Consider the following 18520-nt stretch of genomic DNA (forward strand, 5'->3'; position numbering starts at 1 on the left):
TTTGGTCTTGGAAAATAACTCAAATCTTTTAAGAGTAATCATCAAAATATTGAGCAAAACTTTTAAAGATGTCTAATATAGTGCATTCAAAGAACATAGTTTGAGATATGCCATCAAATCAGGATTGTATTTTTTTCTGGCCAGTCAGACAGTGAACATAATTCAGTCTGGCTAGATAGATGAATAAAGAAAATGCATGTTTTTCCAGCAAATTGTCGGTTTGTGAACAGAGCCTCTGATGCATTTGCTGATAAATGATGTCTCTGATCGCTCTAGTTGCCTAATGTGTGTTTTCTCTAATGACACTTTTCTTGCCTGCCAAAGACAATGTTTAATGAGGTTGAAAATGCAGCACTCCCCTTCTTTTAGGAAAATGGATGGTTCAGTCTATGTAACTAAAGTGACTGTAAAATAACCCAACCATTATCCCCACTCCTACCGTGTTCTTGCATTGCAGTCAAACTTCCAGAAACCCGCACGTACATTCACCCACACACATATGAGGACCCCAACCAGGCAGTGCGAGACTTCGCCAAAGAGATTGAAGTTTCCAACATACGGATTGAGAGAGTTATTGGGGCTGGTAAGTGAAAATAAATTGACTCAAAAGCATGCCCTACTTGTGTAAACCACCTGAACAGCTCACCATAAGGGATTGAAGGTAAATTCAATTAGTTGACAGGCTCTTGTTTGACTCCCAGGTGAGTTTGGAGAGGTCTGCAGTGGTCGTCTGAGGCTGCCCAGTAAGAGGGAGATCCAGGTGGCCATAAAGAGTCTGAAAGCCGGATATTCAGAGCAGCAGAGACGTGACTTTCTGAGTGAGGCCAGCATTATGGGCCAGTTTGACCATCCCAACATTATTCGACTGGAGGGAGTCGTCACCAGATGTGAGCATTTACATCCGTAACACATTTGCAGATAAAGTCTATTGCTGGAAATAGTTTGTACCCCCTGTGTTTTCCACACAGAGATAATTGACCTTACAATCTTATCTTCAACAAAAACCAAATAGCACGGTTCATGAATATTCATTCAAATAAATATGTATGACAATATTTATATCAGTGATTTTATGCCCTACTTCTACTTTAGAATACAAATGTGCTATGACAGTATGCATTTGAATTTGCTTTTATCGCCTTGAATTATCACTCTAGCTGGTAAGATAATGTCTTCAGAAAGGTCATAGATATCACATCATCATGGCGAATGTCAACTTAAATTGTTTGTAGAAAAAATAAATTGAAGAAACCACTGTTTTGTTTGACTTTGCATTATATAAACGCATATTAGGTCTGTATTATTTCTGATTGCTTGTATTGCCACTCCTGAGAATCTGAAATTGATGTGCGCTGCCTGCTCGCTGATAATGAGGATGCTAATATTGGCCGTGATTAGAATAGCGCTTCTGAACCCGAATGTGCCAACTTATTGTGTGCATTTCAATTTCTATTGTCTGTGTTTTAAAAAAAAACCAGTATCTTGCAACAGATGTTTTGGTCACTATTGAGTGGTAATTTCCTCTACTGATTTCTCTTTATGATTTTTTCCTTCTTCAAGTCTCTGTGGATTAGACTGACAGGCTCTATAACAAAAGGACCATCCATATTCATGCCAGCTGCATGAATATCGATAATACAAACATATAATTGGATGTGAGTTTTGGGAGGGATCATGAATATTCAATGTCAGAATTATTAACATTAATTCTCTCGACATTTCCTCCCAGTTCCTCTTACTTGTGCAAAATGCTAATGGTGGCCTTTAGTTTGATTCAGTTCAGATAGTTATTATTAATTTGACGGTACAGCTTTTCCTCTCTAATTAAATAAAAATACAAATAATTTTCCTTTTTTTTAATTCTGTGCTGTTACAACATAATTATGAGGTCATGAAAGTCTTGATTCAACAAATATGTCAGTGAAAGGCTTTCATTATTATAGGCTTTGATTGTCCAAATGTACACAGACTTCCTGCGTGCCCTCATAATGACTCTTAGTCATTAACCTTATGGCAACATTAATATTTTACATAGAAATAGGAATTTATTTAAAAAAAAAAACACTAACTTTTTTTGTTGCAGTATATAATAAAAAGTATAAAATATAAAAATATGTCCGTGTATAAGCCCTAATAAAATCAAATGTAATTTTTATACAACAGTTCAGTAAATAAGAAGTGAATATAATATTGTCTGTTTTAGCTTAATTTTGCCAACTAAAATATTTTCTATAAAGTCATAGCAGAACCGTTGTGTGTTTCATAGTGGTGTTTCGTTTCTGAATGAATCTGCGTTTTGAACAAATCGTGGGAACTAGTGATTCAATGGCCCATTCATAAAGAGAGCCATGTACTTAATTCGGATGAATCGGCTGTTTGTACAACTCAAATGAATGAATGACTCAATGTCTTACTCATAAAGACATTTATTATTATTTATTACATAAAATATGATATTTTGAAGAAATATCTGTACGTAACAACTGTATGTAATTATTTGAGAATAAGGCTCAGTGAAACTATCATATTACGTATCTTCCATACTGTTCTTTCTGGCAGGCAATTTAACACACGTGTGTGCGTGTGTCGGTTTGCAAACGTGGCCTCATCCGCCGCTGATTGGGTGAGATATGATAGCCGGAGTAATTTCACAGGTCACAGATCAGCCTGATGGTGTAGGGGATGGGGATAGGAGAGGTCAGCGACCCCCTCGCACTGCATTACAGAAGCAGCTGTCAATCCAGCCCCCTCCTCGTACGCACAGACTAATCACAGCACTGATGGAGCCGAGTGGAGATGCATTAAAGAGGCTGAAGTGTGTTTATGCTGCCTGATGGAGCGCCGGCAAGAAAGACAAAGAGTTTTGCGCTGTAATATGAAAAGCATCTGTCACATAACACAGCTTTCGGAGAGGCGCTCTATCATTACCACCTCAGACGGAAAAAATTAGACGGTGATTGAGCTTTTTGTAATGCAAATGTGTCAGCAGCTCAGAGACTGGAATCAGAATAGACCTTAATGCCCCATTCAGTTCTTTATCCCCATCTTTGCAAAAACACAGAGCTGTCATCATCTCTATTATAAACCCATTGTGCATCTAACCATCAGATTGGCGGACTCCAGTCTGCTATCTGATAACGTTTGCCATCCGTGGCTGTATTTTCAGGATCATTCCAGCTGAGTCCTCAAGAAAAGTTTTTCTTTGTGCCATCAGCAGCAGGAAGAATAGATAAGAGGATGTCATTTTCTAAATCATTGAAAGTATTGCTTTGTTCAGAGTAATGTGTGCTTTAAAGCTTAACTTGTTTTGAGCCCTAAAATTCCTTTGTCCTCTGATATTTCATGATAAATTGCTGTCATTTCATCAAATGCCTCCAAAGCATGTGATTACAGATGATGTACAGAGTACATACTGGAGTTGCAGGTCTTTAATGGCAAATTACCTTTTTTGGAATACTTTTCTCTAGATAATGCACACATATAAACTGGATAAGCCTGAATTTTATTTTATTTTGTTTTGTGATTTGTTTTTTGTTTTGTTTTGTTTTACTCTCATTTCATCAAATGCCTCCAAAGCAGAGTACATAATGGAGTTACATTTCTTGTGTTTTTTATCCTGAATGGTTTTCTCTAAAAACGCATGCATATTAATTGGACCAGCCAATATTTAATTTAATTTAATTTAATTTAATTTTATTTTATTTTATTTTATTTTATTTTATTTTATTTTATTTTATTTTATTTTATTTTATTTTGCATGTTAAATTGCTGTAATTTCGTTAAATGCCACAAACGCATGTGACTACAGATGATTTATGGAGTACATACTGGAGTTACAGGTCTTTCACAGCAAATTATCTTTTTCGGAATACTTTTCTCTAGAAAATGCATGAATATTAACTGGACAAGCCAATATTTTATATTATTTAATTTAATTTTATCTTTAAAAAATTATTTTCATTTATTATATTTTAATATTTTATTTTATCCTGAATGGTTTTCTCAAAAAATTAGGGATGCAAAATATATCGGCCACCATATCGTTATCGGCCGATAAATGTTCATTTTTCTGTTATCGTTATCGAACCGATAAGAAAATTTGGCCAATATATTAAAGCAGATAAATAATACATTATTTCCTGCAGAGGCACTTCAGATGTGCACTGTTCGCCATGATGGTTTTTAATTGCTTGAAATATGATTGGAATCACTTGGAACAGGAAAGTACAGTGAAGTGCAACATGTGCAGGGCAAGTCTGTCATATTATAATGAGAACATTACTGTTAAATAATTAATGGAATCTTTGTGCAATTTTTGTTGAAGTGTTTAATGGCTTTAATGTTGAGACTTTATAAAAAATTGAAAAATTATATAAAAAATTGGATTTAGATTTATCGCCCAACATATCTGTTATTTGCTTTCAGTTATAAAGAATTATCGGTTATCGTATCGGGCAAAATTTTCATATCGGTGCATCTCTACTAAAAATGCATGCATATTAATTGAACCAGCCAATATTTTATTTTATTTTTTATTATTTTTAATTTTTTTATTTTTTTAAAGCGTTCCTCTTATCAAATGCCTCCCAAGCATGTGATTACAGATGATGTACAGACTACATACTGAATTTTGCAGGTCTTTCAATGTATATCACCTTTTTCAGGTTCCCTTAAATACATGTACAAATTCCTTGCTCCTGTGATAATAACCATAATTACGACCTTTCCACAATGCTTAGACATTTAGAGTGGATTAGGTCACCACGGGACGCAGTGGATGTTTGAGTGTGTGTGTGTGTGAATACTGCCTAATTGAAGCGCTTCTAAAACTGCTGCAGCATCAGTCACCCTTAAATGTGCATGCGTGGAGAAGTAGCTAGGTAATTTCATTAACGTACCTATCAGTAGAACCATCAGCCATAAGCTATAGGGAAATGCACGCCAGTTTGATCTGATAATGCAAACAATGGTAATGTCAGGAAGATGTTGTGCTTTATGTTTGAATGCGCTCTATATTTCAGTTCTGGTGGCCAGAGGTTTGTAGGTTGAGGCAAGGAGGCCACGTTATCCAGCTAGCTCATTGTCAAAGTAATTTGTCCCATGTTGATAAGCTAATGCGTGATCCTTTCGGATATCCTTCGCCACGCTTGTCGTGTGGCTTCAATTCTAAAGGGTGTGACCGATACATTTGTGATTTACTTACAGTGACAGTTAGGACATACAGTGCAACCCCCATTCATCTGGCAACGTCTTAGGGCTTGATGCTATAAATAGCTTGTTAGGGCTGAATGGGGTTTTATTGGATTCAATTGGGTTTCTATTTCTTTGTGCTTTGCTGAAGTAGAGATTACAAAACCATAATGAAACCATTGACTCTTTGCTTGTAGCCTCACCCGGAAATCTCTAGTCTAGAGGCTTAAATTGTGTTTTGAAATTGACAGGGCAGATGTCTTGTTATCTTTGTCCTCAAGGTCTTCTGCTCACATTTTATTTTACTTCTTGTATTGCAGAGAGAGATGTGCAAAAGTCACAATGCAGAGGCTAGTGATGTCCGCCTGCGTTTATATGGTGGTGCTTTACTATACGTTTTCAAGGTTTTACCATGCAAACTATTTAACGGCTAAAGCACAATGTAACAATTAAAGTATCAAAATATTTATTTTAATATATAAAATAAATTACCCCCTCAAAAAAACTTTTTGATTTCACTTAACAATTAGTCAAATGGAAAAAAAATGTTCATGACTTTATTTGTTTGTTTATTTCTATAAAATGCATGCATATTACCTGGACCATCCTGAATTTATTTTGTTTAAATTTTTATATATTTCCCATTCCATTTAATGGAGTTTAATCGAGTTATTTTAATCTAAAAATAAAATAATGAAAATAAAAACATACTCTTATTTACTGGGACAGTATAGTATTTTTTAAAATATATATTAATATAATATATAAAATAAATATGAAAAAAGCGTCACTAAGTTAGTTAGTTATTTAGTTAGTTTTTCTGTAGAAAATGCATATTAACTGGACCAGTCTATTTTCTATTATTTTTTTTATTTATTTTTCATTCAATTTAATTTAATCTAAAAATAAAAGGAATGAAAATTTAATAAAAACAAAAAACAATAACCTATTAATTTACAGGAACATAATAATAATAATAATAATAATATAAAATAATTAACAAAACATCACTGTTTGACCTCACTAATAAAATTGTCAAATGGAAATAAATGTTCAAATTATTATTTTATGTTTATTTGTTTGTTTTCTCTGAAAAATGCATATTACCTGGACCAGCCTTATTTTATTTTATTTTACTTTATTAATTTAAAAATAAATAAATGACACTAATAATTTACATAAACAGTCCCCATGGAGCAAACTGCGGTTACGTTGTTTCCTCAATGTCACAATGGTGATACCTCAAGGATCACCTGGCAGCGTTCAAACCTAAAACATGTAAGGCTAGGCACAACATAAAGGGCTGCTCGCAGAAATGGTCTCTAGGGCTAAACGGCATCTCATGCTGGCATGCATCTGGTGCCCCGAGGTGAAAGTTTCCGCCGTACGTTACATCCATCAAGCAGATAATCAGGATGGATTAGCATGTACTCTTCCCTGTCGCATGCGAGGTGAGAAGGGGGTCTCTGACTGACAGCTTGTTATTTGGGTGGAATCAAGGGAGAATTTTTAATCACTTTCAGCAACGCAGGTGCGATCTCCCCATATGAGTCTCTTGCAGCTGTGTCTGCAACATAGCGAAGAGGTGAACACTTGTCCCATTAGCAGATCTTTACACCCCTTCATCTTCAACCCCCACCACCACCCCCAGGGCAATTAATAACCATACCCCCTAAAAACCTCCCCCCTCACTTGTCTCCCCCCTTCATCATCCTCCCTCCAAAAGGAACTCATTACCATTTTAGGTATTTCTGGACAAAGATATTCTCAGTGGACAGCTCGCTCTAATTATCTGCCTGACTGTTATTGAGAGCTTTGATTAGGGGCTGTCACTATGAGTAACAGGCAGCAGGTAGAGGCGAACGAAAGCAGGAACGAGGGGCTGTGAAGTCGCTGGGAGTGGGGGAGGTGTCCGCTCTCTTTATCTGCATGTTTTTCTCTGTCAACTTGGAAATTAATTAAATATAGGACACAAAAGCGCCAGCCTCTTCCTGCCTCTCTGCTGTGTCTTTTCTTATTCGCCTGTGAAAAAAATTAAACGTCTTTCTCTCGCTTCTGCTCTCTCTCGCTCTCTCTCTCTATTTTCCACAATATTTCACACTTCCTGTTTTGTCTCCTCTTTCTCTGTCCCTTAGGTAAGCCTGTGATGATAGTGACAGAGTACATGGAAAATGGATCTCTGGACACTTTTTTGAAGGTGAGTGTGCTCTATTTTGCTGCAAATGATGGAGGCCAATTTGCACCAAAGGAAATGCTGTGAAATATCACAGGAACACAAAGCAGTCGTCCGGCTCTTCCAGACTGGGCTCGACAACTTGCATGTTCACACCTCTCTCTGCCTGGTTTTTCTTTGTGTCCCTCAGCTTGTGTTTTGTTTCCCAGCTTAGACCACCATGGTTTATGCTGGTTTGGATCATTATGTTCTCGATCAAATCTTATCTGGTGGAGAGTCGACCAGCATGGTCTTTCTGATAATGCTGGTTGACTTGCTGATCAAGCTAGTTTAGAAGCTTTATGGAGACACTAACTTTTTGATGCCAAATACTTCATGGCGGATATAAAAATCATTTTGTGCTGTGTGATAATCATTATACTTCAAAGGAGACTATTGAAATATTATCCTGAACATATTTACTTTATTACATTGGCATTGTCTTCTACCCACTGTAAGACTAATATTAGATGTGTGAACTTGAAAATAAATATTTTTTAATTAAATGCGAAATAGTGAAATAATGTTACTATTGTTTCCAACGAAATAGAGAAATAATGTTACTATGTATACTATGTTACTATAGATACTATTCATACTATGTGAGAAAAATAGAAAGTGTGGTAATATAAAGATATGTTGTTTATAAAATAATAGTTTTTTACATTATAGTTAAATTAAAGTGAAAGCAAAGTATTGAAATATTATCCTGAATATATTTACTTTCTATCACATGGACAGTGTCTTCTTATAAGACTTGAAGAGAAATATTTTCAATTAAAATTAGTTTATATAGCACTTTTCACAGTCACTTTTGTTCCAAAGTGATCTTAGAAATATTTTGCCACATTTCTTCTTCTATTTCATTTAGAATAAAAAAATATAAACAATCCCCTGATTTCCAACCCATCTTCAAAAAGAATTTCAAGTTTGATACATACCTTAAAGTATTAAATTAATGTATTACATTAAAATATTTATATATATACAGTGGGTACGGAAAGTATTCAGACCCCCTTAAATTTTTCACTCTTTGTTATATTGCAGCCATTTGCTAAAATCATTTAAGTTCTTTTTTTTTCCTCATTAATGTACACACAGCACCCCATATTGACAGAAAAACACAGAATTGTTGACATTTTTGAAGATTTATTAAAAAAGAAAAACTGAAATATCACATTTTTGTGATAGGGAAAAATCAAAAAGCCTGTTTTTTCTAAATTAACTTAATAAAAAGCCAGAAAGAAATATAAACACTTTGTTATTAGGGCAGGGCTCTAGTACATTTTGTCATTTTAGAATGTTAAGTTCTACTTCTGTAGATATTTGGGTGAAAGTAACTCAAAAGTAATACAGGAGTCATGTAACGCGTTACAATTTTGAGACAGTAATATTGTAAGGTAAGTCACTTTTTTATTTTAGTCAGTCACTTTTTTATTTTTTTATGTTAGTATTTGATAGAATCCATGATGCCATGTGTCTAAACGAGATGTCCAGGGCCTCCAGCAGAAATATAGGCCCACAACATCAAAAATACAACAGTATATGTACACATGGGGTACTTTTTATCCCTGTGTTCACCAAATCCATCTGGAGTGTTTGCTGCTAAAAAGCTAAATTTTAGTTACATCTGACCATAGAAGCCAGTCCCATTTGAAGTTCCAGTTGTGTCTGACAATTGAATATGCTGGAGATAGTTTTTTTGGTGAAAGCATTTTCTTTTCTTTTCTTTTTTTCTTGAAACCCTCTCAAACAACATGTGGTGATGTAGGGGCTGTTTGATAATTTTTTAAAGGTTTTCTGACCCCGAAACTCAACCTTTTTCTGCAATTCTCCAGCTGTGATCCTTGAAGAGTCTTTAGCCACTAAAACTCTCCTTCTCACCGTGCATTAGGACAATATAGACACACGTCCTCTTCCAGGGAGATTCATAACATTTTCTGTTGATTGGAACTTCTTAATTATTGCCCTGATGGTGGAAATGGGAATTTTCACTGCTCTAGCTCTTTTCTTAAATCCACTTTCTAATTTGTGGAGTTCAGTTATGTTTTGCTGCACATCAGAAATATATTCTTTGGTTTTTCTCATTGTGATGGGTGATTAATTTGGAATTTGGCCTTTGTTTTGTTTTCCCTCCTCCTATTTATATTTCTGTGAAACAGGAAGCCATGGCTGGATAATTTCATGTTCATAATCACGCTGGTATGCTCAAAATTGTGAATATGAATGGGAATATTTTTCAGATATATTTTACTCATATGAATTTCTAGGGGTACCAGTAATTGTGTCCAACATGTATTTGAGAAAAAACATTTATTTCATAATATTTCCCCCCATTTTAAATTCTTCTTCTCCAATGAAAGCTTAGATTTTTGTGATTTTTTTTTTTTTTTTTTTAAATAAAAGATCAAAAGGATTAATAATGCAGATTTATTTTCACAGCCGCCTTTGATCATATTTACAAAGGGTACCAACAATTCTGACCAAGTGTGTATATACATACATGCATATTAGATGGGTATTAATTGAAAACCCCTGCACTAACAAACCACCATCCCATTATTATTCCAATATTACCCTGCAACCGTAGTTAACAATAAAAACATTTACGTTTTCTTGCCAGAGGGTATAATGAAACATCATAATTTGGTTAGTAGGTTACTTACTTGCCATTGCTTTGCATAAAAGCCTGAATGATTATACAGTGATTGCAGTTAATGGCTCATGCCCTGTAACATGTGAGCAACACTATTAATTAGGGAGCCAATGAATTATGAATTACTCATGAGACATATTCAAACATGACCGACTGTGCCAGAATCCAAAGAGGTTGAACAAGGCAGGAAATAAGGCCACAGGGATGAGAATTTGACATGAGAACTCTTCATTTTGTTCAGAAACACGACGGGCAGTTCACAGTGATCCAGCTGGTGGGAATGATGCGTGGGATAGCTGCGGGGATGCAGTACCTCTCAGAGATGAACTACGTGCACCGGGATTTGGCGGCAAGGAACATTCTGGTGAACGGACACCTGGTGTGTAAAGTGTCTGACTTCGGGCTGTCGCGTGTGTTAGAGGACGATCCCGAGGCGGCATACACTACACGGGTGAGAGATCATGCTTCTGCTCTGGGTCTCATTTTAACTAGATTTACTATGCAGCAGTTTTGTTGTGATATGTTAAACTGGTTCAGCTCTTTGTTTAAAAGAAATATGATTTGATTGCGAAGAAAAAAAAAATCAGACACGGCGAGATATATTCTTGCTGACCTGTAGTCTGGAAATGAGGTCATGCAGGACTGTCATAATAACTATCCAGATTGATGGATGGCTAAACATCTACTCAGTGTGGGTGTGTGCCTTTCCCTGCCTGTGAATGCATTTGTACATGGTTTTGCTGGAAGATGAGTATTAAAAAATGAAAAATAAAGGTTGGACCAGCATTCTAGAGCAAAAATACCAGGCAATGGCTTTTTTAATTGAAAGGAAGGACTTCCTTTACCACAGCCGCCATGTTGAGTGTTGCAATTATGCCTAGTTATGTTTCAATAAGTGGCTTGTCTCCTCCTTAGTTGTCCAAACATTAATGTTCCATATGTGTCCTCTGATGTCCCTTTCTGACATATTTTGATAAAAACTACTTACCGCTAATCACCAGTTTTGGACAGGGTACTCAAAAAATGTAGCTAGCTAAGCTCCCAGTTAGCTAAGCTAAAAGTAGCTACATTTAAAAAAATAGCTTTCTATTAAGCTATTCCACAACTTATGATAATAAAATAGCTGCATTCATGTAAAGCTGCATGATTTAAAAAATAGCTGTGCTAGCACGTTGCTAGTGATCACCATAGCTTTGCTATTTGTAGTGATGCTGCGTCACAACACCGCTAACCACTCATTTTGTGCTGTTTTTTAGGGGGGTAAGATTCCCATTCGATGGACAGCCCCTGAAGCCATCACCTACAGGAAGTTCACGTCAGCCAGTGATGTGTGGAGCTACGGCATTGTCATGTGGGAGGTGATATCTTATGGGGAACGACCGTACTGGGAAATGTCCAATCAGGACGTGAGTAAATTCTGAAATTAAATGATACCATAGTTGCACTGCAAAAATCTCTCACAGTAAATAGAAACATCTGGAAGTTTTAAGAATTAATTTTGTGAGCTATAACCATTAGTGTTGTTTTATTATGTACTGTATATACTATTATAGTATTTATTAATATTTTAAATTAGTTTTTATTTCAATATCTTCTTTTCAATTTTAATTTATTTATTTTTTTAAGTTTATTAGATTTTTTTAAATAGCTCTATTTAGTTGTATTATTTTAGCTTTATTTCATTTCATTTAAATCTTTTTAGATATTTTCATCTAATATTTAGATTTTCTTTTATTTGGGCTTTATTTTCAATTAATAGTTTTAGTTTTAGTTAACTGTAACAACCTTTGCGCCACTTAATTTTAAAACTTGAGAATCCCTATCGATTTGTAATAAAAGCGTTCTGCCAGAGCACTTCAGTGGGACTGGAATTAACAACAAAAAAAAACAACTCCCAGGCTTACAAAGGTAAAAAGATTAAATGCATCTGGAGGCTGAACATTTCCAGATTTCAATTCACAGGCTGCTTTAAAAGAGGGAATTTGAATCTGTGTCAGTGGGTTCTTGGCAGATTTTCCACACCAGAAACCATTTTCATTTATTTATTTTCACCTTGGGATGAGATCTTTGCTCGGGATTTGGAAAGAGGCTGCTCGGGAAAGAGATTGAGACATTTGGGAATGATTCAAGCCTGTATACTAGACATGTTAAAGTGGAGCACGAAAAACGTTTGCATGCTTGTTAGCGGATGCACTTTTATTGTGTTGAGGGAGCGGAATTAGAAAGTTCCATTCAAGGCGTAAACCACAAAATCCATCTGTCTTCCTTTCTTTGCCATGGTAACAGGCAATGGAGCATTTCAACGGTTACAGTCTTCCAGGCAAGAGTTAAGATAATACGTATGTTTGCATCAAGCTAGTTTATTCTTTCCCTTACGGCGGTATCATTTCATAAAAAGGACTAAATTAAACAGCTCTCCTCTTGCGCTAACAAAGACAGTCTCATTCGAAATCTCATTCTCACTTCAGTCACAGATGGATAAAAAATGAATTAATCTAACACCAAACAAAAGCTAAATGCATTAAGCGAGGAATAAATCTGCTCAGTATTCATGAAGCGTATACGCTGCGAATGTATGATTTTTAATGTGTAATCTTCATCCCTCCAGGTGATAAAAGCTGTAGATGAAGGCTACAGGCTACCGGCTCCAATGGACTGTCCGGTGGTGCTTCACCAGCTCATGTTAGACTGCTGGGAAAAGAACCGCAGCGATCGGCCGAAATTTGGGCATATTGTCAACACTCTGGACAGGCTGATCCGGAACCCAAGCAGCCTGAAGCAGCTGGCCAACACTGCAGTCTGGTGAGCCAAATGCCCTCTGCGGATTAGATCTGAATTCAATAGAGGTGATCCACTGGGATGTGTGTGGCGGTTTGCAGTATAGCTCATGAAGAGCGTTATGATGTTTCTCAGGTGTGTGATAAAATCTGAGGTGTTTTTCGCAGTAATCCAATAACTTCAAAATAAATGAAACCGATATCCGTCTAATCTAGATTGAAGCCAGATGTACGTCAGTACGAACTTCATACTTCCAGTGCATGTTTCTCTCGACCAGGAGGGGGGTTTGCGGTGGTCTTGGCTGATATCTGATTGCCTGTCTATCCCTCTGCTGCATTTTGAGGGTTGCCAAATAGAAGACAGATGGGCACTGGATTGTTTAGCCAGTGCTTGCCACAATTAAAGCAGAATGTGCAAACTGAATTTCCCCACAAACCACTGAGAAAACTCTGCTTCATGCCCTTGCTGTTAAATAAAATAGGGTTAGATCTAAATGACTCAGGATTGTGTGTTAAAAATGGAGGCTATGCAACAGAGAGGGAGAGAGTGACAGAGACACGATTTGGTGCAATCTGTCTCCCTTCTGGATCTGGAAAGCCTAACATGTCCAGGCAATGATAAGCTTTGATAAGCTGACACAAAAACACACACACTCGAATGCATGAAAAAAGCTACTTTCTTACCCTTACAAAATGCTCACATCAATGAAACACTTACGTTGAAAATGTAATCTGAGAAAATAGCATACATCTAAATGGAATTTGACCAAAAACACAACCTCAAATGGATACGTACATTTGACATCCTCACATACCAATGCAGAATGCTTTCTTCATGGCAATTCTGAAATTACATGGTAATATAAGACCATTAGTCTGACTGCACTTTCTCCTCCAACCATAGGGAGGACCCAGTGACTCCAGAGACAGGGGTCAGTACGGTGGAAGATTGGCTAGACTTGATTAAAATGGGTCAGTACAAGGAACACTTCTCCAGCGCTGGCTACGTCACCCTTGACTCAGTTCTGTATGTCAGCACCAGGTGAATAAAAGCTACACTAATTTATGATAGTATGAAATATTTGGTTGCATTTCAAGAATCACTCAATGGTGTTCTCAATGGTATATTATCTTACTGCAACTAAGAATCAAACTGAGAGTTTACAAACTGTGCACTGTATAAAGCTGCAAAAAGTAGTATGGTATTCTGACCATACCATACCATGTTGGTGGCATTTATGGTATTCTGACCATACCATACCAAGTTGTGTGTATATATATATATATATATATATATATATATATATATATATATATATATATATATATATATATATATATATATATATATATATATATATATATATATATATATATATAATATAATATAATATAATATAATATAATATATATATAAACATACCGGTAATTGTTTTGTATTTTGTAATAAAAGAGGTTTCATTTGCATTTCTCATTGCATTATGGGAGTGCAATATTCCACAGGTATTCCATTAGTATGTAACAGTAGTATGCTTAAATGTCACATGACCTCATTACGAGTTATCAACTTAAATTATTATCCATTTTCAATTCAGTTTTGTGTAGAAATGTTGTAACTTTTGGCAATTTATTCAAAAATTTTCAAAAAAGAGCTTTAGTTTCATCACACTGTATATGAAAGTTGAGTGTATTGCATTATGGGATTCAATGTGTGCTGTGCTTCCATGCATACAGAAATCCTGCATACTGTATACAATTAACATACTGTAATAATAGTAGTATAGCCTTCCAAATATACCAGCTATGTTGCAAAATTGAATGCTGTTTACTGAATATTATGCACTATTATTTAGTAAAAAGTATGTAAAACAGTATGCAATACTTAAAATTTATTGCTTGTACGTTTGTGTAAAAAAACTAACTTTTTTTCAGATTAATCAAATACTGTTTCAAAAAATAATGGAATGCATTACATTGTTTGATACCAAATGTGTGATCTAAAAATCTGGACAGTGTACATAGTTAACACACTGAATACTGCAAAAATAGTATGAGTAGTATGCTATTGCGAACTTAACACTTTGCTTAAACATTTTCTTCCATCTCTTTTGCTTCTCTCACAGTGAACTGGATAAGATGGGTGTAGCACTGGCAGGCCATCAGAAAAAGATCTTGTCTAGTATCCAGTGTCTTCAGACACACCATGGGGCTCAGGTTCAGGTATAGCGCTTCACCTCAACGCCCTCAAACCTGTTCCGCTTCCCCTGATGAGGAGATTGGGAGCGTTCTTGCCACATGGAAGCGTCTTGCTGCAAAATGACTCTGTTTTATCTCTCTACCAGCACTGAAGTTCATCAGCCCTACAGGAGAATGGGCCGGTACCTTCCCCTTTGAGATCAGCATCCAGAAGGGCAGTAGATCGCTGCGGATGTCCGAGATTGTGAACTTGGATATCTATCCATCCAAGTGAAGGAAGGACAAGAATCAACACCATGTGACATCACAGCACTGTGAATATCACGCTTCACTCCTCATTGTACAGAAGAAAGACCTTGAGAAGAAACACCGATTGTGTCTTGTGAATCTTTTAACTGTTTTGCGAGCGATACTAGTATGATTTTCTTCAATAAGACGCTTAATGTGAACTGCGAGGGTGAGGAAACCTTCAGCGAGATGATCTTGCAAACTTGTGTATGTGGGAATAGTTTAGAAACCTTCAGACTCGCCTTTAGAAAGCAATGAAGCACTGATCTCTCTTTCACACATACGCACACATTTAAACGCTACATTCCTTGACCCCGAATGCCACTCCGGACTGCTCCCGTCAAGCCCCCGGCAGCGTCTTCGGAATATGTCAGCTCCACCGTGGAGATCCTAGAGTTCGGAGAGCCCACGCTTGTCACTTTAGACAAGTTCTGACATCCGATATGCAGCAACAGAGAAACGAGAGACGTTTAAGGACTTAAAAATAATTGTTGCTTCACAAACAGAGACTGGACAGTGTGACGATGTCATGAAGAGAGCAGATGTCGTCCTTCCTTCGCACTGGCAGCAACTTTCAGTCTTCTTTTTCAACACGTTGATGTGGAGCCGCTTCATTTGATGTGGCTTTTATTTGCGTATTTAAAGTATTTCGCCTCATTATGTGTCTCATCATGAACGTAAGCGTCTTTTTTGGAAGGAGGAAGGATATGTGTTGAGCATTTTATGAGGGAGACTTTATTCCTAAATCATCCTGGTGTTGATGGAGCTGCACTCGGTGGACTGTTGAACCTGTGTTTGTGTTGGACCCCGTTTAGCGTAGAGGTCTGATGGTTACCGAGTGCTTGGTACCTTCAGATTGCATTTCCATATGATAACAAAATGGAGGAGCTTAAACATTTTAGCATACAATTTCCATGTTATTTCATGCACCATGTTCACAATCCCATGTAAAAAGGTGTCCGCAACAGATGCTGGTGCTTTAAAAATAGCTTCATCCTCCATTTTCTGGTTTCTCGCCCCATGTTTCTTGGCAGTGCTTTGTTCTGCGCTTGGAAATGTGTGATTGATGAAGAAACAATTTTATTGCAGTAGAACGTAAGACATTGTACAGTGTTGGTTATTGTATTTGTACAGTAATGATTTAGTGTTTTGAAGGTTTTTGTCAGTTGTAAATTAAGGCAAGGTGGTAACTATTATTTTAACCTTCAATTTTAGCTTTGGACAGACGAGGATTGTGAGGCTGTAGAATGTAATGGATAATTTAGCTTTAAGGTGTTGGGGAAAGCTAAGCATTCTCAGGACTGTTGTTCGTCACTGATAACACTATTCGAGATGGCAGTAGATCAGACAGAACTGCCAACTCGGTTCTGTCATTTATGGATACACTTCCTGTTCGATGCCTTTTGGTTTCATTGTTCTTATGTTTTGTCATTATACAGTAAAAAACACTTTCTTTTCATGGTTTGTCTTGTTTTCCAGTAAAAAATATCTAAACATCAGAATTGCTTAAGATTTTAAGTAGTTTTCTTTAAAATTACTTATTTTTCTGCTCTGAAGAAAAAAAAAAAGGTTGTCAATTTAGGACAAAAAATTTAATATTCTCTGAAAAAAAAAAAATTACACTACTGTTCAAAAGTTTGAGACCAGCAAAATATCTTAGTAAGAAATTATGTATACAATGTATAAAAAAATTATTAAAAGTGACCATAAAGGCATTTAATTTGTATCTTTTTTTCCTCTGAAAAATGCTGTTCTTTGGACATTTTTCTATTAATGGAAGAAATCACAGTTTCCACAAAAATATTAAGCAGTTTCCATCACTGATAATATAAAGAAATGCTATTTAAACACAAATCAGCATATTAGACTGATTTCTGAAGGTTCATGTGACACTGAAGAAATGATGTTGAAAATTCAACTTTGCCATCACAGGAATAAATTACATTTTAAAATACATGCAAAAATAAATGGTTATAATAAATTCTAATAATATTTCACAATATTTAAATTTTTATTGTATTTTTGATCCAATAAATGTAGCCTTGGTGAGCAAAAGGGTTTTAAAAAAAAACATAAATATGAAAACCCCAAACTTTTGAACAATAGTATATCAATTTATCTCGCATTAATGATGCTTATAAAACATTTTATTGGAAAACAAGACTATACCAAGTAGGTGAATTTATTTTGCAGTGCAAATGCAAACCGTGTAGGTGAAACAGTATTGATTTGATAAGCACAATTATTTACATTATTTATAATATTGGCAGACATTTTCTAAGAGATGCAGAAGAAACAAAAACAGTGTTATCCTCTCATTCTGTGACCTCTTGTGGGAAAGTGTTCCTTCGGCTCATTGAGTTACATTTAATTGAAACCATAATGAAGAATGTTTATTTCTTCTGCATATTTATTGATGAAAGTCAAGGTTATAATTGTAATAATGGGCACATCTGCTCTCTCCTTTTAGTAATTCTTAATTAGGAGCTATTCCTAATTGTCAAATTACTGAAACATATGTGCCTATTCCGATTTGTAATTTCCCATGCGGCAACAATAACAGCGAATAATTTAATGGGGCATTGCAAAAAGCATCTTCCAACACAAAACAATAAACTTTGAATTCTTGGAGTGATTTCAAAGTTCTCGTTTTTCATATTTTTAGCTTATAGCCCACTATTGACACAAACATGCACACAAACTCTCACAGTTCGATGGAGTAAAAATTATCTTGAAGCATTTTTGACATTCCTTTTGCTTTTTAGAAATGATAAATGCAGTTGTTTGTTTCATTTTGTGAAGTACTGTTATTATACACACAAATGTCATGCATACTTTGTTTGGTCTGGCAGTTTACACAGTCCACACTACCTGTTACTGGGTTACCTGCACATTGCATCAGGACCTGGGATAGACATTTTTAGCCAAGATAGTGAACACACAACTTAAAGTTTGATTGCCAGGTTTGAATATCAGCCAGGATTAGCAGTGAGACAGGAGAATAAATAAATGTCACTCACGCTGTTTGAAAAAATAATAATGATGTGTCTAGAAGTCATGAATTAAACTGTAGGAGGCCAATCTCTTGTGGCCGAAAGATTCAGTATTACAAAATTGTTGGATGGTTTACCAGTCGGCCTCTGTAACTCACGGTACCAATCAGGACTGTTGTGTTGTTGTACAGGTAACCGCACTGTGCAT

The 18520-nt window shown here is 35.9% G+C and overlaps 1 protein-coding gene across 1 annotated transcript in view; it reads left to right on the forward strand.

Moving 5' to 3' along the window:
• Nucleotides 1–16901, forward strand: part of LOC306864967 (ephrin type-A receptor 3-like) — a 62705-nt gene extending 45804 nt beyond the window's left edge. Inside the window, exons 10-18 of the mRNA XM_079409289.1 lie at nt 458–583; nt 702–887; nt 7326–7387; nt 10300–10509; nt 11315–11464; nt 12667–12860; nt 13740–13877; nt 14959–15055; nt 15178–16901. Coding sequence (XP_079265415.1) covers nt 458–583; nt 702–887; nt 7326–7387; nt 10300–10509; nt 11315–11464; nt 12667–12860; nt 13740–13877; nt 14959–15055; nt 15178–15183 — 1169 coding nt within the window. The 3' untranslated portion in view covers nt 15184–16901. The remainder of the gene's footprint in view (nt 1–457; nt 584–701; nt 888–7325; nt 7388–10299; nt 10510–11314; nt 11465–12666; nt 12861–13739; nt 13878–14958; nt 15056–15177) is intronic.
• Nucleotides 16902–18520: the final 1619 nt, after the last annotated feature.

The sequence above is a fragment of the Barbus barbus genome, assembly GCF_936440315.1.
Source record: "Barbus barbus genome assembly, chromosome: 46".
In the NCBI taxonomy this organism is placed as follows: Eukaryota; Metazoa; Chordata; class Actinopteri; order Cypriniformes; family Cyprinidae; genus Barbus; species Barbus barbus.